Source organism: Oncorhynchus tshawytscha, linkage group LG18, assembly GCF_018296145.1.
Source record: "Oncorhynchus tshawytscha isolate Ot180627B linkage group LG18, Otsh_v2.0, whole genome shotgun sequence".
Taxonomy (NCBI): Eukaryota; Metazoa; Chordata; class Actinopteri; order Salmoniformes; family Salmonidae; genus Oncorhynchus; species Oncorhynchus tshawytscha.
In genome coordinates, this window is record NC_056446.1 from 42,427,803 (window position 1) to 42,450,302 (window position 22,500).

Below are 22,500 nucleotides of genomic sequence, written 5' to 3' on the forward strand. Positions count from 1 at the left end.
AGAGGGAAGGAGAGAGGGAAGGAGAGAGGGAAGGAGAGAAGGAAGGAGGGAGGGAAGGAGAGAGGGAAGGAGAGGGGGATGGAGAGAAGGAAGGAGAGAGGGAAGGAGAGAATAAATGAGAGAGGAAAGGAGAGAAGGAAGGAGAGGGGGAAGGAGAGAGGGAAGGAGAGAAGAAATGAGAGAGGAAAGGAGAGAAGGAAGGAGAGGCGGTGGAGAGAGGGAAGGAGAGAGGGAAGGAGAGAAGGAAGGAGAGAAGGAAGGTGGTGGTTGGTGTTGTGAATTCTCTATAAGGAGCCAGGTACGCACATTTAGCATATACCAGGGTTTAGTTGGGGGTAGAAAACACCAGGTAGAATATAACAGGTAGAAAACACCAGGTAGATTACACCAGGTAGATTATAACCGGTAGATTACACCAGGTAGAATACACCAGGTAGATTACACCAGGTAGATTACACCAGGTAGATTACACCAGTTAGATTACACCAGGTAGATTACACCAGGTAGAATACACCAGGTAGATTACACCAGGTAGAATACACCAGGTAGATTACACCAGGTAGATTACACCAGGTAGAATACACCAGGTAGATTACACCAGGTAGATTACACCAGGTAGAATACACCAGGTAGATTACACCAGGTAGATTACACCAGGTAGAATACACCAGGTAGAAGACACCAGAGATGGAGAGAAGAAAAAGATAGAGACCAACAGAGAGAGGAAGAGAGAGGAGAAAGAAGGGAGGGAGGGAAGGAGGGAGGGGCTTGTGACAGGTAATGTATCACGGGCGGCTGGCTGATTTGATGACCTGTCTCTCTAAGCCTCCCTAAGACCCCCTGAGTCCCTCCCACCTCCACCACCAAACACACACACAAGCATACACTGTGTAGACAAAACATCACATAGACTGACCAGGTGAATCCAGGTGAAAGCTATGATCCCTTATTGATGTCACTTGTTAAATCCACTTCAATCAGTGTAGATTAAGGGGAGGGGACAGGTTAACTTAAATAAGTATTTTTAAGCCTTGAGACATGGATTGTGCATGTGTGCCATTCAGAGCGTCGAATGGACAAGACAAAAGATTGAAGTGCCTTTGAACGGAGTGGCAGGCGCACCAGTTTGTTTCAAGGACTACACAACTGCTTCCTGTGTGTATCAAGAATGAAAAAAAAAACACCCAGCCAACTTGACACAAGTGTGGGTAGCATTGGAGTCAACATGGGCCAGCGTCCCTGTGGAATGCTTTCAAACACCTTGCCCAGACGAAGAGTCCATGTCCCGACGAATTGAGGCTTTTCTGAGGGCAAAGGGGGGGGACAGCTAGCGTCTGTCCTCCTCTGGGCACATTGACTTGAATACAAAACCTAGGAGGCTTTTGGTTTTCACCCCTTTCCATAGACTTACAGAGTAATTATGACAACTTCCTGAGGACGTCCTACAACCTATCAGAGCTCTTGCAGCATGAACTGACATGTTGTCCACCCAAACAAAGGATCAGAGAATTAATCTAGTACTGAAAGCATAAGCTACAGCTTGACTCTCTAGTTGACTCAGAGAGAAAGACAATAGTTGAACAGTTTTCAACAAATTAATTTCTTCAAAAATGAAGGAAAAGCAAGAGAGAGAGATTTTCTTTTTTTTTCACATTAAGTTTCACTTACTTAGCTAGCAAACGCAGCTGGCTAGTTTAGCTACTCAAACACCCGACTCACAGGGATGCTATATGTTAGCTAGCTGGGTATGGTTATCCAACAGAGAGGGATGCTATGTTAGCTAGCTGGCTAAGGCTATCCAACAGAGAGGGATGCTATGTTAGCTAGCTGGCTAAGGCTATCCAACAGAGAGGGATGCTATGTTAGCTAGCTGGCTAAGGCTATCCAACAGAGAGGGATGCTATGTTAGCTAGCTGGCTAAGGCTATCCAACAGAGAGGGATGCTATGTTAGCTAGCTGGCTAAGGCTATCCAACAGAGAGGGATGCTATGTTAGCTAGCTGGCTAAGGCTATCCAACAGAGAGGGATGCTATGTTAGCTAGCTGGCTAAGGCTATCCAACAGAGAGGGATGCTATGTTAGCTAGCTGGCTAAGGCTATCCAACAGAGAGGGATGCTATGTTAGCTAGCTGGCTAAGGCTATCCAACAGAGAGGGATGCTATGTTAGCTAGCTGGCTAAGGCTATCCAACAGGCTATCCAACAGAGGGATGCTATGTTAGCTAGCTGGCTAAGGCTATCCAACAGAGAGGGATGCTATGTTAGCTAGCTGGCTAAGGCTATCCAACAGAGAGGGATGCTATGTTAGCTAGCTGGCTAAGGCTATCCAACAGAGAGGGATGCTATGTTAGCTAGCTGGCTAAGGCTATCCAACAGAGAGGGATGCTATGTTAGCTAGCTGGCTAAGGCTATCCAACAGAGAGGGATGCTATGTTAGCTAGCTGGCTAAGGCTATCCAACAGAGAGGGATGCTATGTTAGCTAGCTGGCTAAGGCTATCCAACAGAGAGGGATGCTATGTTAGCTAGCTGGCTAAGGCTATCCAACAGAGAGGGATGCTATGTTAGCTAGCTGGCTAAGGCTATCCAACAGAGAGGGATGCTATGTTAGCTAGCTGGCTAAGGCTATCCAACAGAGAGGGATGCTATGTTAGCTAGCTGGCTAAGGCTATCCAACAGAGAGGGATGCTATGTTAGCTAGCTGGCTAAGGCTATCCAACACTGGAAGTATTCCAAGTCAATGTAAAGCTTTTGGTTTAATTAATTTATTGCCATCGGGGCCCGACAGTGTATCTGTTTACTGACTAAACACTGTAACCGTACTGCATTATTGTATCAGGTTTACTAACGTTAGCTGGTTCTATTAGCTATGTTGACTAGGATGTTACTTTAGCTAATATGGGGACAACGATATAGGCTGTGTAGTAGTTATGACATGGTTTGTCTTGGAAAGTTTTTTTTACCTGGTCACATGATGCTGAGAAGGGAAAAGTTGACAGAAGGACATAGAGGCTAGAAGGAATACAACGTGGCTGCTATGAAAGTGAACTGTGTTTATGTGATCAGGGGTGTATTCATTCCTCCGATTCTATTGACAAACGTTTCTTAAAATGGAAGAAAACGAAACAGGGATAAAATAAAAAAAATACTTGAATTTGTCCAATAGAAACTCTAGAAACTCTAGTAACTGTTGGACTAATGATCAAATCAAACGTTATCCATTATGATGTAATAGAATCAAGGCCATGCTCAAAAACAACAACATTGTCCTTCCTCATCATAAACAGCACTGACCGCCACTGGTTTGTGTAGTACATAGGGAAATAGGGTGCTGTTTGGGACTGCAGTGCCTGCTGGGAAAAAGCCTCCAAACTGCTAATGAGTACATCCATCTGTCAGGCGATAGAAATGACTCATTCTAATCTAACACCTCTGATATACACACACACACACACACATTTCTTCAGCTCGATCACCACAAACATGACATGTCAGATAATTCGTAACACACAAACTGACTCCCGACTGGCGTGTTACTCAATACCATCTGATTTCACATCTACATAAACACTCTCCTGTGTGTGTGTGTGTGTGTGTGTGTATTGTTTTTCCTATGGATCATTATCTAATTTTAAACGGAACACCTAGCCCACCTGGGGCTTGAACTGAGTCCTAAACAAGGCCCACTCTTTCTCTCTTCAGACAGCCTTTTCGGCCTCTTACTTACAGAGCAACATTTAAAAAGGACACTTTTACCATTTGGGTTGTTATTATGAAGTATTTATTGATGTCCTACGACAATTTTAGTGTAATTTGACTGTTGACCGTTTAGTGATGAGCAAAATGTCTCTGCGACATTTTTTTTGTTAAAGAAGGATAATACAATATAATATATTATATATATTATATATATATTGTATAATATAATACCTAATACAATAAATGATGGCCAGTCATATATATAACCTGTTTTTTTAGTTTTCGGATCATATTGGAACTCCCTTCTATACATCTAGTTGTCTTCATCTAATAACATCTGGAAATATGTTAAAATAGACGCACAAAAAACCTAAAGAATGATTTTTATAGTCAGTTTACTCCAATATTTTTCAGTTGTTCAAAGGCTCAAACTCCCACGATTCCATTCGGCATAACCGCTCCCACTCTCACCGGGTGAAAGTTGCACCTCCGGCAGCCATTGACAGCAGGACTCCCCTCTGTTTTCTCATCTGTCTCTTATTATGCCCCTCTTATCTCTTCTTGCATCTTACCCACAATCCTCCCGACAATCCCCCCCATCCTCTCCCCATCCTCCCCACAATCCCCATCCTCTCCCCATCCTCCCCACAATCCTCCCCACAATCCTCCCCACAATCCTCCCCCATCCTCTCCATAATCCTCCCCACAATCCTCCGCCATCCTCTCCCCATCCTCCCCACAATCCTCCCCCATCCTCTCCCCATCCTCCCCACAATCCTCCCCACAATCCTCACCACAATCCTCCCCCATCCTCTCCCCATCCTCCCCACAATCCTCCCCACAATCCTCCCCCATTCTCTCCCCATCCTCCCCACAATCCTCCCCACAATCCTCCCCCATCCTCTCCCCATCCTCCCCACAGCCATTGTGCCTTTTTTCCAGCCTATATATTGTACTCATGTTGCTGTACTCATGTTCCTGTACTCATCAACAGGATCCAGACTAGCATTTTCCCATCAACCCCCCGATGACATCAACAACCAAAGCCCATGACAAGGTGCCACCCCCCTCCCCCCAAAAAATAGCAACAGAATTCATTTGAGTCATCGTCTCATAAAGTCAATCGAAAGTCATTCATTGGTTGAGTCATTCAAATGTGTAATAGACTACGGAGATGATCCATAACGTTGACGTTGAAGCGTGATTCAAAATATTTTGACGTACAAACCTAAATCCAGTTATTTCTCATGAACTTTGAGTTGACAATAAGGTTATTTTGTGATATTTTACGATTCCTGAAAATAAAAGTGATCCTCCTCTCTTTAATGTGGACTAGTTGTTTTCCAAATTCTTCCCACGAATGGGCTCATTACAGCAGCCGGGGCCCCAGTGAAACAGGCACAGACACTTTTATTTTCTGGAATCGTGAGAGTAATTCACTTGACCGTTTTAACAAAATTCAGCCATGACTACATGGAACTATATTCCACATCAGGTAACTGATAACAGCAGTAGAATCGGATTTTAAAAAAACAGATACAAACACACCTTATAGAATGATGGGGACTGTCACACACACACACACACACACACACACACACACACACACACACACACACACACACACACACACACACACACACACACATATGCACTCCACACACCCATACACACAGGTACATTGTAATATTGTTGTATGGTGGTATTATACATTTTGTATTGTAGATATGTACAGTCGTGGCCAAAAGTTTTGAGAACGACACAAATATTAATTTTCACAAAGTCTGCTGCCTCTGTGTCTTTAGATATTTTTGTCAGATGTTACCATGGAATACTGAAGTATAATTACAAGCATTTCATAAGTGTCAAATACTTTAATTGACAATTACATGAAGTTGATGCAAAGAGTCAATATTTACAGTGTTGACCCTTCTTTTTCAAGACCTCTGCAATCTGCCCTGGCATGCTGTCAATTAACTTCTGGGCCACATCCTGACTGATGGCAGACCATTGTTGCATAATCAATGCTTGGAGTTTGTCAGAATTTGTGGGTTTTTGTTTGTCCACCTGCCTCTTGAGGATTGACCACAAGTTCTCAATGGGATTAAGGTCTGGGGAGTTTCCTGGCCACATCCAAAATATCGATGTTGTGCTCCATCATGCTGGAAAAGGTATTGTTCGTCACCAAAGTGTTCCTGGATGGTTGGGAGAAGTTGCTCTCGGAGGATGTGTTGGTACCATTATTTATTCATGGCTGTGTTCTTAGGCAAAATTGTGAGTGAGCCCACTTCCTTGGCTGAGAAGCAACCCCACACATGAATGGTCTCAGGATGCTTTACTGTTGGCATGACACAGGACTGATGGTAGCGGACAAGTAGCGGTCTGATGGTAGCGGTCTTCTCCGGACAAGCTTTTTTTCCGGATGCCCCAAACAATCGGAAAGGGGATTCATCAGAGAAAATGACTTCACCCCAGTCCTCAGCAGTCCAATCCCTGTACCATTTGCAGAATATCAGTCTGTCCCTGATTTTTTTCCTGGAGAGAATTGGCTTCTTTGCTGCCCTTCTTGACACCAGGCCATCCTCCAAAAGTCATCACCTCACTGTGCGTGCAGATGCACACACACCTGCCTGCTGCCATTCCTGAGCAAGCTCTGTACTGGTGGTGCCCCGATCCCGCAGCTGAATCAACTTTGGAGACGGTCCTGGCGCTTGCTGGACTTTCTTGGGTGCTCTGAAGCCTTCTTCACAACAATTTAACCGCTCTCCTTGAAGTTCTTGATGATCCGATAAATGGTTGATTTAGGCTCAATCTTACTGGCAGCAATATCCTTGCCTGTTAAGCCCTTTTTGTGCAAAGCAATGATGACGGCACGTGTTTCCTAGCAGGTTACCATGGTTGACAGAGGAAGAACAATGATTCCAAGCACCACCCTCTTTTTGAAGCTTTCAGTCTGTTATTAGAACTCAATCAGCATGACAGAGTGAACTCCAGCCTTGTCCTCGTCAACACTCACACCTGTGTTAAAGAGAGAATCACTGACAGGATGTCAGCTGGTCCTTTTGTGGCAGGGCTGAAATGCAGTGGACTTGTTTTTTGGGGGATTCAGTTCATTTGCATGGCAAAGAGGGACTTTGCAATTAATTACATTTCATCTGATCACTCTTCATAACATTCTGGAATATATGCAAATTGCCATCATACAAACTGAGGCAGCAGACTGAAAATTAATAGTTGTGTCATTCTCAAATGTTTTGGCCACGACTGTAGTGGTGTAATAATGTTATGTGATGTACTGTTTTATCTTTTGTTTTATACGTAATGTGTCTTAATGTGATTGGAACCCAGGAAGAGTAGCTGCTGCCTTGGCAGGAACTAATGGACACCAGGAAGAGTAGCTGCTGCCTTGGCAGGAACTCATCGGGATCCATAATAAACCCCAGGAAGAGTAGCTGCTGCCTTGGCAGGAACTCATGGGGATCCATAATAAACCCGAGGAAGAGTAGCTGCTGCCTTGGCAGGAACTAATGGGGATCCATAATAAACCCCAGGAAGAGTAGCTGCTGCCTTGGCAGGAACTCATGGGGATCCATAACAAACCCCAGGAAGAGTAGCTGCTGCCTTGGCAGGAACTCATGGGGATCCATAATAAACCTCAGGAAGAGTAGCTGCTGCCTTGGCAGGAACTAATGGGGATCCATAATAAACCCCAGGAAGAGTAGCTGCTGCCTTGGCAGGAACTAATGGGGATCCATAATAAACCCCAGGAAGAGTAGCTGCTGCCTTGGCAGGAACTCATGGGGATCCCTGATAAAACCCAGGAAGAGTAGCTGCTGCCTTGGCAGGAACTCATGGGGATCCCTAATAAACCCCAGGAAGAGTAGCTGCTGCCTTGGCAGGAACTAATGGGGATCCATAATAAACCCCAGGAAGAGTAGCTGCTGCCTTGGCAGGAACTAATGGGGATCCATAATAAACCCCAGGAAGAGTAGCTGCTGCCTTGGCAGGAACTAATGGGGATCCATAATAAACCCCAGGAAGAGTAGCTGCTGCCTTGACAGGAGCTAATGGGGATCCATAATAAACCCCAGGAAGAGTAGCTGCTGCTTTGACAGGAACTAATGGGGATCCATAATAAACCCCAGGAAGAGAAGCTGCTGCCTTGACAGGAACTAATGGGGATCCATAATAAACCCCAGGAAGAGTAGCTGCTGCCTTGGCAGGAACTAATGGGGATCCATAATAAACCCCAGGAAGAGTAGCTGCTGCCTTGACAGGAACTAATGGGGATCCATAATAAACCCCAGGAAGAGAAGCTGCTGCCTTGACAGGAACTCATGGGGATCCATGATAAATACAAATACAAAATACACCAAACCAGAGTGGCAATAGGAGTGAATATAGGTCCAAAGAGAGCAGTTCCTAACCTCCACGTTGACTTGTGAGGAGAGGTGTAACAGTTTAGAGAAATGGGACAAGGTGTCAGAGAGAAAGATGAAGCATGAGAGGTCTGGGAACCGGAGGAGTGGAGGGGGAGAATGGGAGGTCTAGGAACCGGAGGAGTGGAGGGGGAGAATGGGAGGTCTGGGAACCGGAGGAGTGGAGGGGGAGAATGGGAGGTCTGGGAACCGGAGGAGTGGAGGGGGAGAATGGGAGGTCTGGGAACCGGAGGAGTGGAGGGGGAGAATGGGAGGTCTGGGAACTGGGTGGCAGAGGGGGAGAATGGGAGGTCTGGGAACCGGAGGAGTGGAGGGGGAGAATGGGAGGTCTGGGAACCGGAGGAGTGGAGGGGGAGAATGGGAGGTCTGGGAACCGGAGGAGTGGAGGGGGAGAATGGGAGGTCTGGGAACCGGAGGAGTGGAGGGGGAGAATGGGAGGTCTGGGAACCGGAGGAGTGGAGGGGGAGAATGGGAGGTCTGGGAACCGGAGGAGTGGAGGGGGAGAATGGGAGGTCTGGGAACCGGAGGAGTGGAGGGGGAGAATGGGAGGTCTGGGAACTGGGTGGCAGAGGGGGAGAATGGGAGGTCTGGGAACCGGAGGAGCAGAGGGGGAGAATGGGAGGTCTGGGAACCGGAGGAGCGGAGGGGGAGAATGGGAGGTCTGGGAACCGGAGGAGCAGAGGGGGAGAATGGGAGGTCTGGGAACTGGAGGAGTGGAGGGGGAGAATGGGAGGTCTGGGAACCGGAGGAGCAGAGGGGGAGAATGGGAGGTCTGGGAACCGGAGGAGTGGAGGGGGAGAATGGGAGGTCTGGGAACTGGAGGAGTGGAGGGGGAGAATGGGAGGTCTGGGAACCGGAGGACGACAGATGCTCAAGTTTCCTGAAAATGAGGTCAATTACAGCTTCATGTGGAGGGTGGCAGGGGGAGGGAGGGAGGGAGGGTGGGAGGGAAGGAATATGTGATTTGTTTAACCATACAAGACAGTGGATATGATCACTTTAACTAGCATAGAAAATAATATATGATGACTATAACTAAGTGACAGACAGACAGACGGACGGACCAAAATACCAGCAACGGTGTGTGAAAACCTTCTGAAGACTTACAGAAAACGTTTGACCTCTGTCATTGCCAACAAAGGGTATAATAACAAAGTATTGAGATAAACTTTTGTTATTGACCAAATACTTATTTTCCACTATAATTTGCAAATAAATTTATTAAAAATCCTACAGTGTGATTTTCTGGATTTGTTTTCCTAATTTTGTCTGTCATAGTTGAAGTGTACCTATGATGAAAATTACAGGCCTCTCTCATCTTTTTAAGTGGGAGAACTTGCACAATTGGTGGCTGACTAAATATTTTTTTGCCCCACTGTACCAGACAGACAGTGAACTCAGGAGACATACCAGACAGTGAACTCAGGAGACATACCAGACAGTGAACTCAGGAGACATACCATACAGTGAACTCAGGAGACATACCAGACAGTGAACTCAGGAGACATACCACACAGTGAACTCAGGAGACATACCACACAGTGAACTCAGGAGACATACCAGACAGTGAACTCAGGAGACATACCACACAGTGAACTCAGGAGACATACCACACAGTGAACTCAGGAGACATACCAGACAGTGAACTCAGGAGACATACCACACAGTGAACTCAGGAGACATACCAGACAGTGAACTCAGGAGACATACCACACAGTGAACTCAGGAGACATACCAGACAGTGAACTCAGGAGACATACCACACAGTGAACTCAGGAGACATACCAGACAGTGAACTCAGGAGACATACCAGACAGTGAACTCAGGAGACATACCACACAGTGAACTCAGGAGACATACCACACAGTGAACTCAGGAGACATACCAGACAGTGAACTCAGGAGACATACCACACAGTGAACTCAGGAGACATACCACACAGTGAACTCAGGAGACATACCAGACAGTGAACTCAGGAGACATACCAGACAGTGAACTCAGGAGACATACCAGACAGTGAACTCAGGAGACATACCAGACAGTGAACTCAGGAGACATACCATACAGTGAACTCAGACCACAGGCTGTTTAACGGTCCTGGGGGGGTTACCTGAGGATCCGTTGTCTAGGCCCTGTTTTTTTTTTGTCCTGAATGAAAAAACCCGTAATTGGGGCTGTGAAAGCAGCAGGCTCTAAAGCCCTCAAACTCAACTCTGCTACATTCCCCTCTAATGAGGGACTGATTTAGACCTGGGACACCAGATGGGTGATTCCCCTCTAATCAGGGCCTGATTTAGACCTGGGACACCAGATGGGTGATTCCCCTCTAATCAGGGCCTGATTTAGACCTGGGACAACAGGTGGGTGATTCCCCTCTAATCAGGGACTGATTTAGACCTGGGACACCAGGTGGGTGATTCCCCTCTAATCAGGGCCTGATTTAGACCTGGGACACCAGGTGGGTGATTCCCCTGTAATCAGGGCCTGATTTAGACCTGGGACACCAGGTGGGTGATTCCCCTGTAATCAGGGACTGATTTAAACCTGGGACACCAGGTGGGTGATTCCCCTCTAATCAGGACCTGATTTAGATCTGGGACAGCAGGTAGGAGCAATTCATTATCAGGTAGAACAGAAAAGCAGCAGTCTCCGGACCACGTGGTGTCAGAGTTGAATACCCCTGTCCTAAAGAAGCATCCGGTGTTTTATAGTGTAAGTAGTGTACTGTCGTCTACTGGAGCATTTAAAATCCCATCAGACTAACCCCCTGTAACTTAACCCTGACCTTTAACACCCCCATAGGGCTCTGTTCAAAAGGTTATTTGAGTTACATCTCATCCTTCTTCCCTCCTCTCCACCTCTCCCTCTCTCTTTACACCCCCCTCTCTCTCCCTCCCCCTCTCCCCCTCCCTCCATCTTGGAGCGCTATATAGTCACGGCATCTCACTTCTCTGCTCGTGCAAACCTTCTTGGCAACCAACTACACGCAGCTTTAGTCTGCTCAGCCTGCGTTAATATCTAGCAAGACAGCAGACAGTGTGTGTGTGTGTGTGTGTGTGTGTGTGCGTGCGTGTGTGTGTGTGTGTGTGTGCGTGCGTGCGTGTGTGTGTGTGCGTGCACGTGTGTGTGTGTGTGTGTGTGTGCAGATATCACAGACAGCAGCTTGTCTATCTGTTGCTCTATGACAGAGCTGTGTTATTCTGGATTAAACTTTAATCCCGACATTAGATTGTTGGCGTTTAGACACAGTGTGATCGCTGTTGTGATGGATCAGACAAGACATACTGCAGAGCAGGGAGAGCCTGGGACAAGAAATCACCCTAGCATTTCTTACACAACAGCCCACCATGTTCTTCAAGAGGCCTCAATTATCAGCCAAATAATGATGATTTTTTTAATTAAAAACACAATGTAGACAGGCCCACTGGGCTAAAGATGGATCAAAAGATGTGGCATTTGCCGGAGAGAACAGAACAGAACAGAGTAGAACAGAACAGAACAGAACAGAACAGAGTAGAACAGAGCAGAACAGAACAGATCAGAACAGAACAGAACAGAACAGAATAGAATAAGAACAGAACAGAGCAGAACAGAACAGAGCAGAGCAGAACAGAACAGAGCAGAACAGAACAGAGCAGAACAGAACAGAGTAGAACAGAACAGAGCAGAACAGAGCAGAACAGAACAGAACAGAGCAGAACAGAACAGAACAGAGTAGAACAGAGCAGAACAGAACAGAGCAGAACAGAGCAGAACAGAACAGAACAGAACAGAGTAGAACAGAACAGAACAGAGCAGAACAGAACAGAGCAGAACAGAACAGAGTAGAACAGAGTAGAACAGAACAGAGCAGAACAGAGCAGAACAGAACAGAACAGAACAGAGCAGAACAGAACAGAACAGAACAGAACAGAGTAGAACAGAACAGAACAGAGTAGAACAGAACAGAGCAGAACAGAACAGAGTAGAACAGAGTAGAACAGAACAGAGCAGAACAGAGCAGAACAGAACAGAACAGAACAGAGCAGAACAGAACAGAACAGAGTAGAACAGAGCAGAACAGAACAGAGCAGAACAGAACAGAACAGAATAGAGCAGAACAGATTAGAGCAGAACAGAGCAGAACAGAACAGAGCAGAACAGATTAGAGCAGAACAGAACAGAGCAGAGTAGAACAGAACAGAGCAGAACAGAACAGAACAGAACAGAATAGAGCAGAACAGAACAGAGCAGAGTAGAAGAGAAAAGAATTGAACAGAAAAGAACAAAGTAGAATAGAACAGAAGAGAACAGAGCAGAACAGAACAGAACAGAGGAGAGTAAAGAAGAACAGAGTGGAACAGAGTAGAACAGAACAGAGTAGAGTAGAACAAAACAGAACAGAACAAAACAGAACAGAGCAGAGTAGAACAGAACAGAGCTAACTAACTAAAGCAGATTAGAACAGAACAGACTAGAGCAGAACAGAACCGAGTAGAACAGAACAGAACAGAACAGAACAGAGCAGAACAGAACAGAACAGAGTAGAACAGAACAGAACAGAGTAGAACAGAACAGAACAGAACAGAGCAGAACAGAACAGAACAGAGTAGAACAGAACAGAACAGAGTAGAACAGAACAGAACAGAGTAGAACAGAACAGACTAGAACAGAACAGAACCGAGTAGAACAGAACAGAACAGAGTAGAACAGAACAGAACAGAACCGAGTAGAACAGAACAGAACAGAGTAGAACAGAACAGAACAGAACAGAGTAGAACAGAACAGAACAGAACAGAGTAGAACAGAACAGAACAGAACAGAGTAGAACAGAACAGAGTAGAACAGAACAGAACAGAGTAGAACAGAACAGAACAGAGAACAGAACAGAACAGAGTAGAACAGAACAGAACAGAGTAGAACAGAACAGAACAGAGTAGAACAGAACAGAACAGAACAGAACAGAGTAGAACAGAACAGAACAGAACAGAACAGAACAGAGTAGAACAGAACAGAACAGAGTAGAACAGAACAGAACAGAGTAGAACAGAACAGAATAGAATAGAACAGAACAGACTAGAACAGAACAGCGTAGAACCGAAGGGAGTAGAACAGAGCAGAACAGAGTAGAACAGAACAGAGTAGAACAGAACAGAACAGAGTAGAACAGAACAGTTACATTAAGTTGTAGCGTTACGGACAGTTTCCTGGACGCTGACACAGCCTTGTCCTGGTCTATAGAGCGTACACAACAGAGGAAAGGAGTATGTCAATCAGAGCTGATGTGACTTCAGATAGACAGAGGCCCACCTCAGCCTCAGCCTTGTTATTGGAGCTTTTCGGTGTTGGACAACCCCCCAACATGTACTTGTAATGAATCCACACGCTGAACAAGACTGTTCCATTTCAACTCATCTGTACACAATGTTCTTTCCAGCATGATCGTCTCTCTCTCTCTCTCTCTCTCTCTCTCTCTCTGTGTGTGTGTATGTGTGTGAGTGTGTGAGTGTGTGTGTGTGTGTGTGTGTGTGTGTGTGTGTGTGTGTGTGTGTGTGTGTGTGTGTGTGTGTGTGTGTGTGTGTGTGTGTGTGTAAAAGAGAGAGAGAGAGAGAGAGAGAGAGAGAGAGAGAGAGAGAGAGAGAGAGAGAGAGAGAGAGAGAGAGAGAGAGAGAGAGAGAGAGAGAGAGAGAGAGAGAGAGAGAGAGAGAGAGAGAGGGGGAGAGAGAGAGGGAGAGAGAGAGAGAGAGAGAGAGAGAGAGAGAGACAGAGAGAGAGGAGAGAGAGAGACAGCTAGTGTAAGAGAACGGATGTGCAGCTTGTCCCAAAGAGCTGCAGATCCTTCTGAAGGGTTTCCTCTGGGAGGGACGTGAGCCTTTGCAGACAGTCACTGATTTTGTCTTCCACTGATTAAGCTGTCTATCATACACACACACACACACACACACACACATACACACACACACACACACACACACACACAGACACAGACACACACACACACACACACACAGCTGAGCTCAATGAGACATCAGCGCACTGAGTCCTCCTGCAAATCGAAAAGATGGCTCTTCCTTCTAACCAGTGTTGACGTGACGACGGTTTCAGTTGGAACTACGTTGTTGTGGAATACGTGCATCGACTATTCTGATGTTCTTTCACAGACAGTGGAAATTAGTTGATCACAAAAAAAACCCAGTAGTATCTACTTTTGAAACAGCAGAAGATGTGCCTATCCCATGTCTACAGTCTTAAAACATCGATGTCTTCAGGGCCCGGGGAACAGTGGGTTAAATGGCTTGTTCAGGGCACGGGGAACAGTGGGTTAAATGCCTTGTTCAGCGCCCGGGGAACAGTGGGTTGACTGCCTTGATCAGCGCCCGGGGAACAGTGGGTTAACTGCCTTGTTCAGGGCCCGGGGAATAGTGGGTTAAATGCCTTGTTCAGGGCCCGGGAACAGTGGGTTGACTGCCTTGTTCAAGCGCCCGGGGAACAGTGGGTTGACTGCCTTGTTCAAGCGCCCGGGGAACAGTGGGTTAACTGCCTTGTTCAGGGACAGATTTTTGCCTTGTCAGCTCAGGGATTCGATCCAGCAACATTTTGATTACTGGACCAATGCTCTAACCACTAGGCTACCTGCCTCCTCTAACCACTAGGCTACCTGCTCTAACCACTAGGCTACCTGCCTCCTCTAACCACTAGGCTACCTGCCTCTAACCACTAGTCTACCTGCCTCTAACCACTAGGCTACCTGCCTCTAACCACTAGGCTACCTGCTCTAACCACAAGGCTACCTGCCGCTCTAACCACTAGGCTACCTGCCTCTAACCACTAGGCTACCTGCCTCCAACCACTAGGCTACCTGCCTCCTCTAACCACTAGACTACCTGCCTCCTCTAACCACAATAATACCTGCCTCTTCTAACCACTAGGCTACCTGCCTCCTCTAACCACTAGGCTACCTGCATCCTCTAACCACTAGGCTACCTGCCTACTCTAACCACTAGGCTACCTGCCTCCTCTAACCACTAGACTACCTGCCTCCTCTAACCATAATAATACCTGCCTCCTCTAACCACTAGGCTACCTGCCTCCTCTAACCACTAGGCTACCTGCCTCCTCTAACCACTAGGCTACCTGCATCCTCTAACCACTAGGCTACCTGCCTACTCTAACCACTAGGCTACCTGCCTCTAACCACTAGGCTACCTGCCTCCTCTAACCACTAGGCTACCTGCTTCCTCTAACCACTAGGCTACCTGCCTCTAACCACTAGGCTACCTGCCTCCTCTAACCACTAGGTTACCTGCCTCCTCTAACCACTAGACTACCTGCCTCCTCTAACCACTAGGCTACCTGCCTCCTCTGACCACTAGGCTACCTGCCTCCTCTAACCACTAGGCTACCTGCCTCCTCTAACCACTAGACTACCTGCCTCCTCTAACCACTAGGCTACCTGCCTCCTCTAACCACTAGGATACCTGCCTCTAACCACTAGGCTACCTGCCTCCTCTAACCACTAGGCTACCTGCCTCCTCTAACCACAAGGCTACCTGCCGCTCTAACCGCTAGGCTACCTGTCTCTCTAACCACTAGGCTACCTGCCTCCTCTAACCACTAGGCTACCTGCCGCTCTAACCACTAGGCTACCTGCCTCCTCTAACCACTAGGCTACCTGCCTCCTCTAACCACTAGACTACATGCCTCCTCTAACCACTAGACTACCTGCCTCCTCTAACCACTAGACTACCTGCCTCTTCTAACCACTAGGCTACCTGCTCTAACCGCTAGGCTACCTGCTCTAACCACTAGGATACCTGCTGTATTGAATGTGTGTAGTAATAGTACAGGCTAGTATAATATACTTTGTAGTATGTAGTACTACTGGTATAATATATTGTACTATGTAGTACTACTAGTGTAATATATTGTACTATGTAGTACTACAAGTGTAATATATTGCACTAGGCAGTACTACTAGTGTAATATATTGTACTATGTAGTACTACTAGTATAATATATTGTACTAGGTAGTACTACTAGTGTAATATATTGCACTATGTAGTACTACTAGTGTAATATATTGTACTATGTAGTACTACTAGTATAATATATTGTACTCTGTAGTACTACTAGTGTAATATATTGCACTATGTAGTACTACTAGTGTAATATATTGCACTATGTAGTACTGCTTGTATAATGTATTACCACTGCCTCAATCCTGCTGGCTGCTTTATGGCCTAGTGGTAATCATCTCAGTGTCGTCTCAGTATCCATTGGAGCGCTTTGGAGGATGTGAACTCTGGGTAAATCTGACAAACCTAGCGTTTGACTCCTGACCTTTGATTTTGGCTGAGCCAGCCACTAGCCACAAGCCCGGGCTGTAGCATGGGTCACTGAAAACATGGGTCCACAGAGAGACACAGAGACACACAGAGAGACATGATCGCTGTCTGTCACAACACTATCCATCATGATGTTTTTCCCTAGGTTAGCCTAGTTAGGCTGCATCTTGAGACTCTAGAGTCACTCCCTCAATGACACTATGGGTCTCAACTGTCTACAGTTTCTCACTATTCTCCTTTTCCTTCATCTGTCTCCTTTATGTACACACTGATCCGCAACCCCAAAATAAGAGAGCAGAAGAGAGGAGGAGAAGAGGAGAGGGGAGGAGAGGAGGAGACGAGAGGTGATGAGACGAGAGGAAATGAGATGAGAGGAGATAAGATGAGAGGAGAGGAGACGAGATGAGAGGAAATGAGAGGAGGCGAGAGTAGATGGAAGCAGAGGAGAGGAGAGGACAGGGGAGGAGACGAGACGGGAGTCAACGAGACGAGACAAGTGGGGTCAAAAGGAGAGGGAGTCACTTTAGACTATCGAGGCACTTCCACAGTCTTTTGCTGCTACTGACACTCTCCTCTCGATGTGCACGTGGTCTGGAGTAAACATGTGTGTGTTGTGTAAAATACGACAGCCACTTGGTGCAACAATCTCACAGGGTCTAGGTGTTAAATCGAGAGTGGGTAATAGTAACAGAGACTGAGGTAGAGTGGGTAGTAGTAACAGAGACTGAGGTAGAGTGGGTAATAGTAACAGAGACTGGGGTAGAGTGGGTAATAGAACCGGAGACTGGGATATAGTGGGTAGTAACGGAGACTGAGGTAGAGTGGGTAATAGTAACAGAGACTGAGGTAGAGTGGGTAATAGTAACAGAGACTGAGGTAGAGTGGGTAATAGTAACAGAGACTGAGGTAGAGTGGGTAGTAGTAACAAAGACTGAGGTAGAGTGGGTAATAGTAACAGAGACTGAGGTAGAGTGGGTAATAGTAACAGAGACTGAGGTAGAGTGGGTAATAGTAACAGAGACTGAGGTAGATTGGGTAATCGTAACAGAGACTGAGGTAGAGTGGGTAGTAGTAACGGAGGTAGAGTGGGTAGTAGTAACAGAGACTGAGGTAGAGTGGGTAATAGTAACAGAGACTGAGGTAGAGTGGGTAATAGTAACAGAGACTGAGTTAGAGTGGGTAATAGTAACAGAGACTGAGGTAGAGTGGGTAATAGTAACAGAGACTGAGGTAGAGTGGGTAATAGTAACAGAGACTGAGGTAGATTGGGTAATCGTAACAGAGACTGAGGTAGAGTGGGTAGTAGTAACGGAGGTAGAGTGGGTAGTAGTAACAAAGACTGAGGTAGAGTGGGTAATAGTAACGGAGACTGAGGTAGAGTGGGTAATAGTAACAGAGACTGAGGTAGAGTGGGTAATAGTAACGGAGACTGAGGTAGAGTGGGTAATAGTAACAGACACTGAGGTAGAGTGGGTAATAGTAACACAGACTGAGGTAGATTGGGTAATCGTAACAGAGACTGAGGTAGAGTGGGTAGTAGTAACGGAGGTAGAGTGGGTAGTAGTAACAGAGACTGAGGTAGAGTGGGTAATAGTAACGGAGACTGAGGTAGAGTGGGTAATAGTAACAGACACTGAGGTAGAGTGGGTAATAGTAACAGACACTGAGGTAGAGTGGGTAATAGTAACAGAGACTGAGGTAGAGTGGGTAGTAGTAACGGAGACTGAGGTAGAGTGGGTAATAGTAACAGAGACTGAGGTAGAGTGGGTAATAGTAACAGAGACTGAGGTAGAGTGGGTAATAGTAACAGAGACTGAGGTAGAGTGGGTAATAGTAACAGAGACTGAGGTAGAGTGGGTAATAGTAACAGAGACTGAGGTAGAGTGGGTAATAGTAACGGAGACTGAGGTAGAGTGGGTAATAGTAACAGAGACTGAGGTAGAGTGGGTAATAGTAACAGACACTGAGGTAGAGTGGGTAATAGTAACAGACACTGAGGTAGAGTGGGTAATAGTAACAGACACTGAGGTAGAGTGGGTAATAGTAACAGAGACTGAGGTAGAGTGGGTAATAGTAACAGAGACTGAGGTAGAGTGGGTAATAGTAACAGACACTGAGGTAGAGTGGGTAATAGTAACAGACACTGAGGTAGAGTGGGTAATAGTAACAGAGACTGAGGTAGAGTGGGTAATAGTAACAGAGACTGAGGTAGAGTGGGTAATAGTAACAGAGCTGGTAGTAGTAACGCCTAGGAAGGGAGCCATGTCCTGTGTGTGTGTGTGTGTGTGTGTGTGTGTGTGTGTGTGTGTGTGTGTGTGTGTGTGTGTGTGTGTGTGTGTGTGTGTGTGTGTGCGTGTGTGCGTGCGTGCGTGTGTGTGTGTAAGTGAGGGAGAGAGGTTGTTGACAGATCTCTTGGAGAGAGAGAGTAAATTAGAATAATTTATCTGCGGCACAAATAGAAGACTGAAGCAAAATACTATCCCCTGCCCTTGGCTAAAATGGTATCACCACAGGGTCTAATTCTTTCTGTGATAATGTGTTGGGACTGAACTATAATCACAGACAGGGGTGTTTTTCTTTTCTTTATTTGACTCTAGATTTGTTAGGGGATTGAAGACACTCGATTTATACTAAGCAAAAAAACATAAACGTAACACGTAAATTGTTGGTCCCGTGTTTCATGAGCTGAAATTAAAAGATCCCAGAAATGTTCCATTTGCACAAAAACCTTATTTCTCTACAAATGTTGTGAACAAATGTGTTTACATCCCTGTTAGATTAGCATTTCTCATTTTCCAAGATAATCGTGTCTTCTCTCACAGGAAGACACGCTCATACCCTCTACTTCTGCATTTCTCCTTTGCCAAGATAATCCATCTGACAGGTGTGGCATATCAGGAAGCTGATTAAACAGCACAATCATTACACAGGTGCACCTTGTGCTGGGGGACAAAAAAAGGTCACTTTAAAAATGTGCAGTTTTGCCACAGATTGTTTTGAGTTTTGAGGGAGCGTTGCAATTGGCTGACTGCAGGAATGTCCAACAGAGCTGTTGCCAGACAATTACATTTTCATTTCTCTACCATAGGCCGAGGAGTATTTCTGTCTGTAGTAAATCCCTTTTGTGAGTGAAAGCTCATTGTGATTGTGCCTCTGCCTACTCATGTGTTAACACATAGATTAGGGCCTAATCAATTTATTTAATTTGACTGATTTCATGAACTGGAACTCAGTAAAACCTTTGAAATGTTATTACATTTATAGTTTTTGGTCAGTATAAATATGTGTGGGGACTGGGGACGACACGAAAACAGCTTTAAAACGCATCTGACTGATGATAAGAGAGGCAGCTGTCCAATGTGAACACACACACACACACACACACACTGCACATACACATACAACAGACACACATTTTGTATTGTCATAGGTTAGGTTAAAAGGTAAGAATGCATTTCTCCACCAGGCACATTATGAACATAAGAACTATTGGGACCATTTATGCCTTTAATCTCAAGGAGCTGAGCTGCCAGGCTCTGATTTATAGCACCGCACTACAGACAGAAACAGCCATCATGGATACAGCCAGGCTACATTTCCCATTAAATGTCAGGCACTGCGTCTGTCTGCACCAAAAAGAAAATAAATAAAAAAAGCAACAAAAAAACAACAACTCTCTGCTGTTGATTCTGAGAACCTCTGGATCTATGGTTCGGCTCGCGGCTCAGTGCGCCAGTTCACAGCAACAAGGACAGCATCGCTGTCACATTTTACTACTATCCAGCTGCATGTCACGTCAGCTAACACAAATTACGCGCACCACACGTAGACTTTGAGTAGCCTGGCCTAGACAGATGCACACGGTCTCTCCGGCAGACGTTTTCCGTTTTCCGTTTTTGAGTAATAGCCTAGCAACGAAAGGTGAAAACCTGAAGCGCCGAGCCAGCGACGCAAAGGACTGGATGCTGGATGACATCATGTCTGTGAAAGAGGGGGGTTATGGGACGACGCGTCGCGGTAGCCATGAAAGCAGATGCTGGTTTCAGATTTGTGTAGGCTGTTTTCGTGAGGGCGGGTGGAGCATTGGCGCTTAGAAATCCTAAACATGCACTATAACGCTGAGCCTGACTCCATCTCTCACAGGAAGACACGCTCATACCCTCTTCAGGCTACCTCTCTCTCTCTCTCATACGGTGCATGGAGAGGCACACACTTAGGCTACAATGGAGGAGACATCAATAGTTCTCATGAGGGTCTAAGCTATTGAGCAGCAATGAGGTGAGACACATTTGTTCTCCTATCATCCTATAGGTGGGGGTGTGATGGGGGAAGGTGCATGCAAATCCCAAAACAACAATCCCTCCTGTGAAAAGCTTGACAGAAAAACCCGTTACAGGCTATTGTTGAAAGCAGTGGCCATTTTCAGGCACAGCACATCAGACCAGACAGACAGCTTCACTGCTGGTCGGTGTGTTCATCATGTACCAGAGGTTATCCCAGGTGACACAGAGAAACACGCAATCAGTGGAGGGCAGGATGAGAGGAGAGGAGATGGGGGGGGGGATAGGTTTCATAGGTTGGGGAGAAAGAGTAGGAAGAGTGTAGAGTGTGGGTGTAACACACTGCACTTTGGTCTCAGGTGGTGTGTCAGTGGGCACTCAGACAGACAGACAGACAGACAGACAGATCATCATCCTTCAGTTTATCTTACCTCCATACTTGTCCCATCTGGAAGATGTGTATGAGGGTCTGCCACAGCCACACAGAGAGCAGGCAGCACCTGTCCCTTCCCTGTGCACTCAGCCCTGCCGTAGCTCTCCGGTTGCTCAGCCCTTCCACAGAGCCCAGACCACCCCCGGTGTAATCCTGCACGAACCACCTGAAGCTCAGGATCTGGACCAGCACCGAGGGCACCAGCACCAAGAAGAGGGTGAGTCCGGACCAGAGGTAGTCATGCTTGTGGTAGTAGTCGATGGCCAGCGCCAGGTCCGTCCCCACGTCCCAGAAGAACACGAACAGGGCCAGGATGATCCACAGACAGTCCAGCCAGAGGCGCTCTTCCTGTGGCGGCCGCCCCAGCACTGTGTCCCCTCCTCCTCCCCCGCCTCTCCCCTTCCCCTTGCCTCGGAGGTAATGCAGACAGGCGCTCCGGCAGCCCCAGTAACAGGACGAGGTGTTGCAGCAGTGGCAGATGTGGAAGGAGCTGCCTTCCCTCGGGTCGCCCTCGCCGGTCCCCACCACCTCGTCCAGGTTGTGCAGCTGGGCGAATCCCCGGATGACCCCCCGACCATCAGATTTCGCTGCCATCTTGCTCTCCGCTGAAGCGGCTCACGCCTCCGGCTTCCGGGGTTCGTGACGACACTTCCCTGACACCTGTATTCCGAGTGCACCCCAAATGTGGGCGCCATCTAAAAGTGGGACGGCAGTGCGACGACGTCTCCCGGTCGGTCCCCGGATTGCATCCAGGCGGCGTCACGGACGCAGCCCATCTCCTGTCTCCGTTTAAACCGTTATTGCTGAAGAGAGGAGGTAGCCTAGCTGTTAATTCTCACCTGGCTACAACGGGTTAAGCCAACGCGGTGCAAATTCAAGTCTGATAAATCATATAATCTACTACCACGTTGGTGTATTCATTGGCTGTACATAATTATCTATCTATTAGCCCTTTCACAGTCTCATCATCCAGTGTTTTCCGTCATTCTGCAGTGGCTCTCCATTTTCCTCTCCTTTCTTCTTCCAGCTGCAAGGCTGATTTCCGCGAGCCGACCGTCCCTCTGCACTCTGTCCCACGACTACCTAATATTCTCTCTCTCTCTCTCTCTCGGTCTCTCTCTCTCTCTCTCTTTCCCTCTCTCTGTCCCTCTCTCTGTCTCTCTCTCTCTCTCTCTCTCTCTCTCTAAACGTGGTTGCCACCTAGTGTTTCGGACAGCATGATGTAATGCTGTAATGGGCGTGTATTTAACCCCTCACGGTGTTCTGGTCACATGTATGAAATGATAAGTCCTGTTGCCCCCCAACACCACCACTACCACCACCACCACC

At 46.8% G+C, this 22,500-nt stretch overlaps 1 protein-coding gene across 1 annotated transcript in view; it reads right to left on the bottom strand.

Annotated features, from left to right (window-relative positions):
• The window catches only part of xkr6b (XK, Kell blood group complex subunit-related family, member 6b), a 137,111-nt gene extending 114,876 nt beyond the window's left edge, over nucleotides 1–22,235 (bottom strand). The window contains exon 1 of the mRNA XM_042301110.1: nucleotides 21,170–22,235. Coding sequence (XP_042157044.1) covers nucleotides 21,170–21,765 — 596 coding nt within the window. The 5' untranslated portion in view covers nucleotides 21,766–22,235. The remainder of the gene's footprint in view (nucleotides 1–21,169) is intronic.
• Between the last annotated feature and the right edge of the window lie 265 nt (nucleotides 22,236–22,500).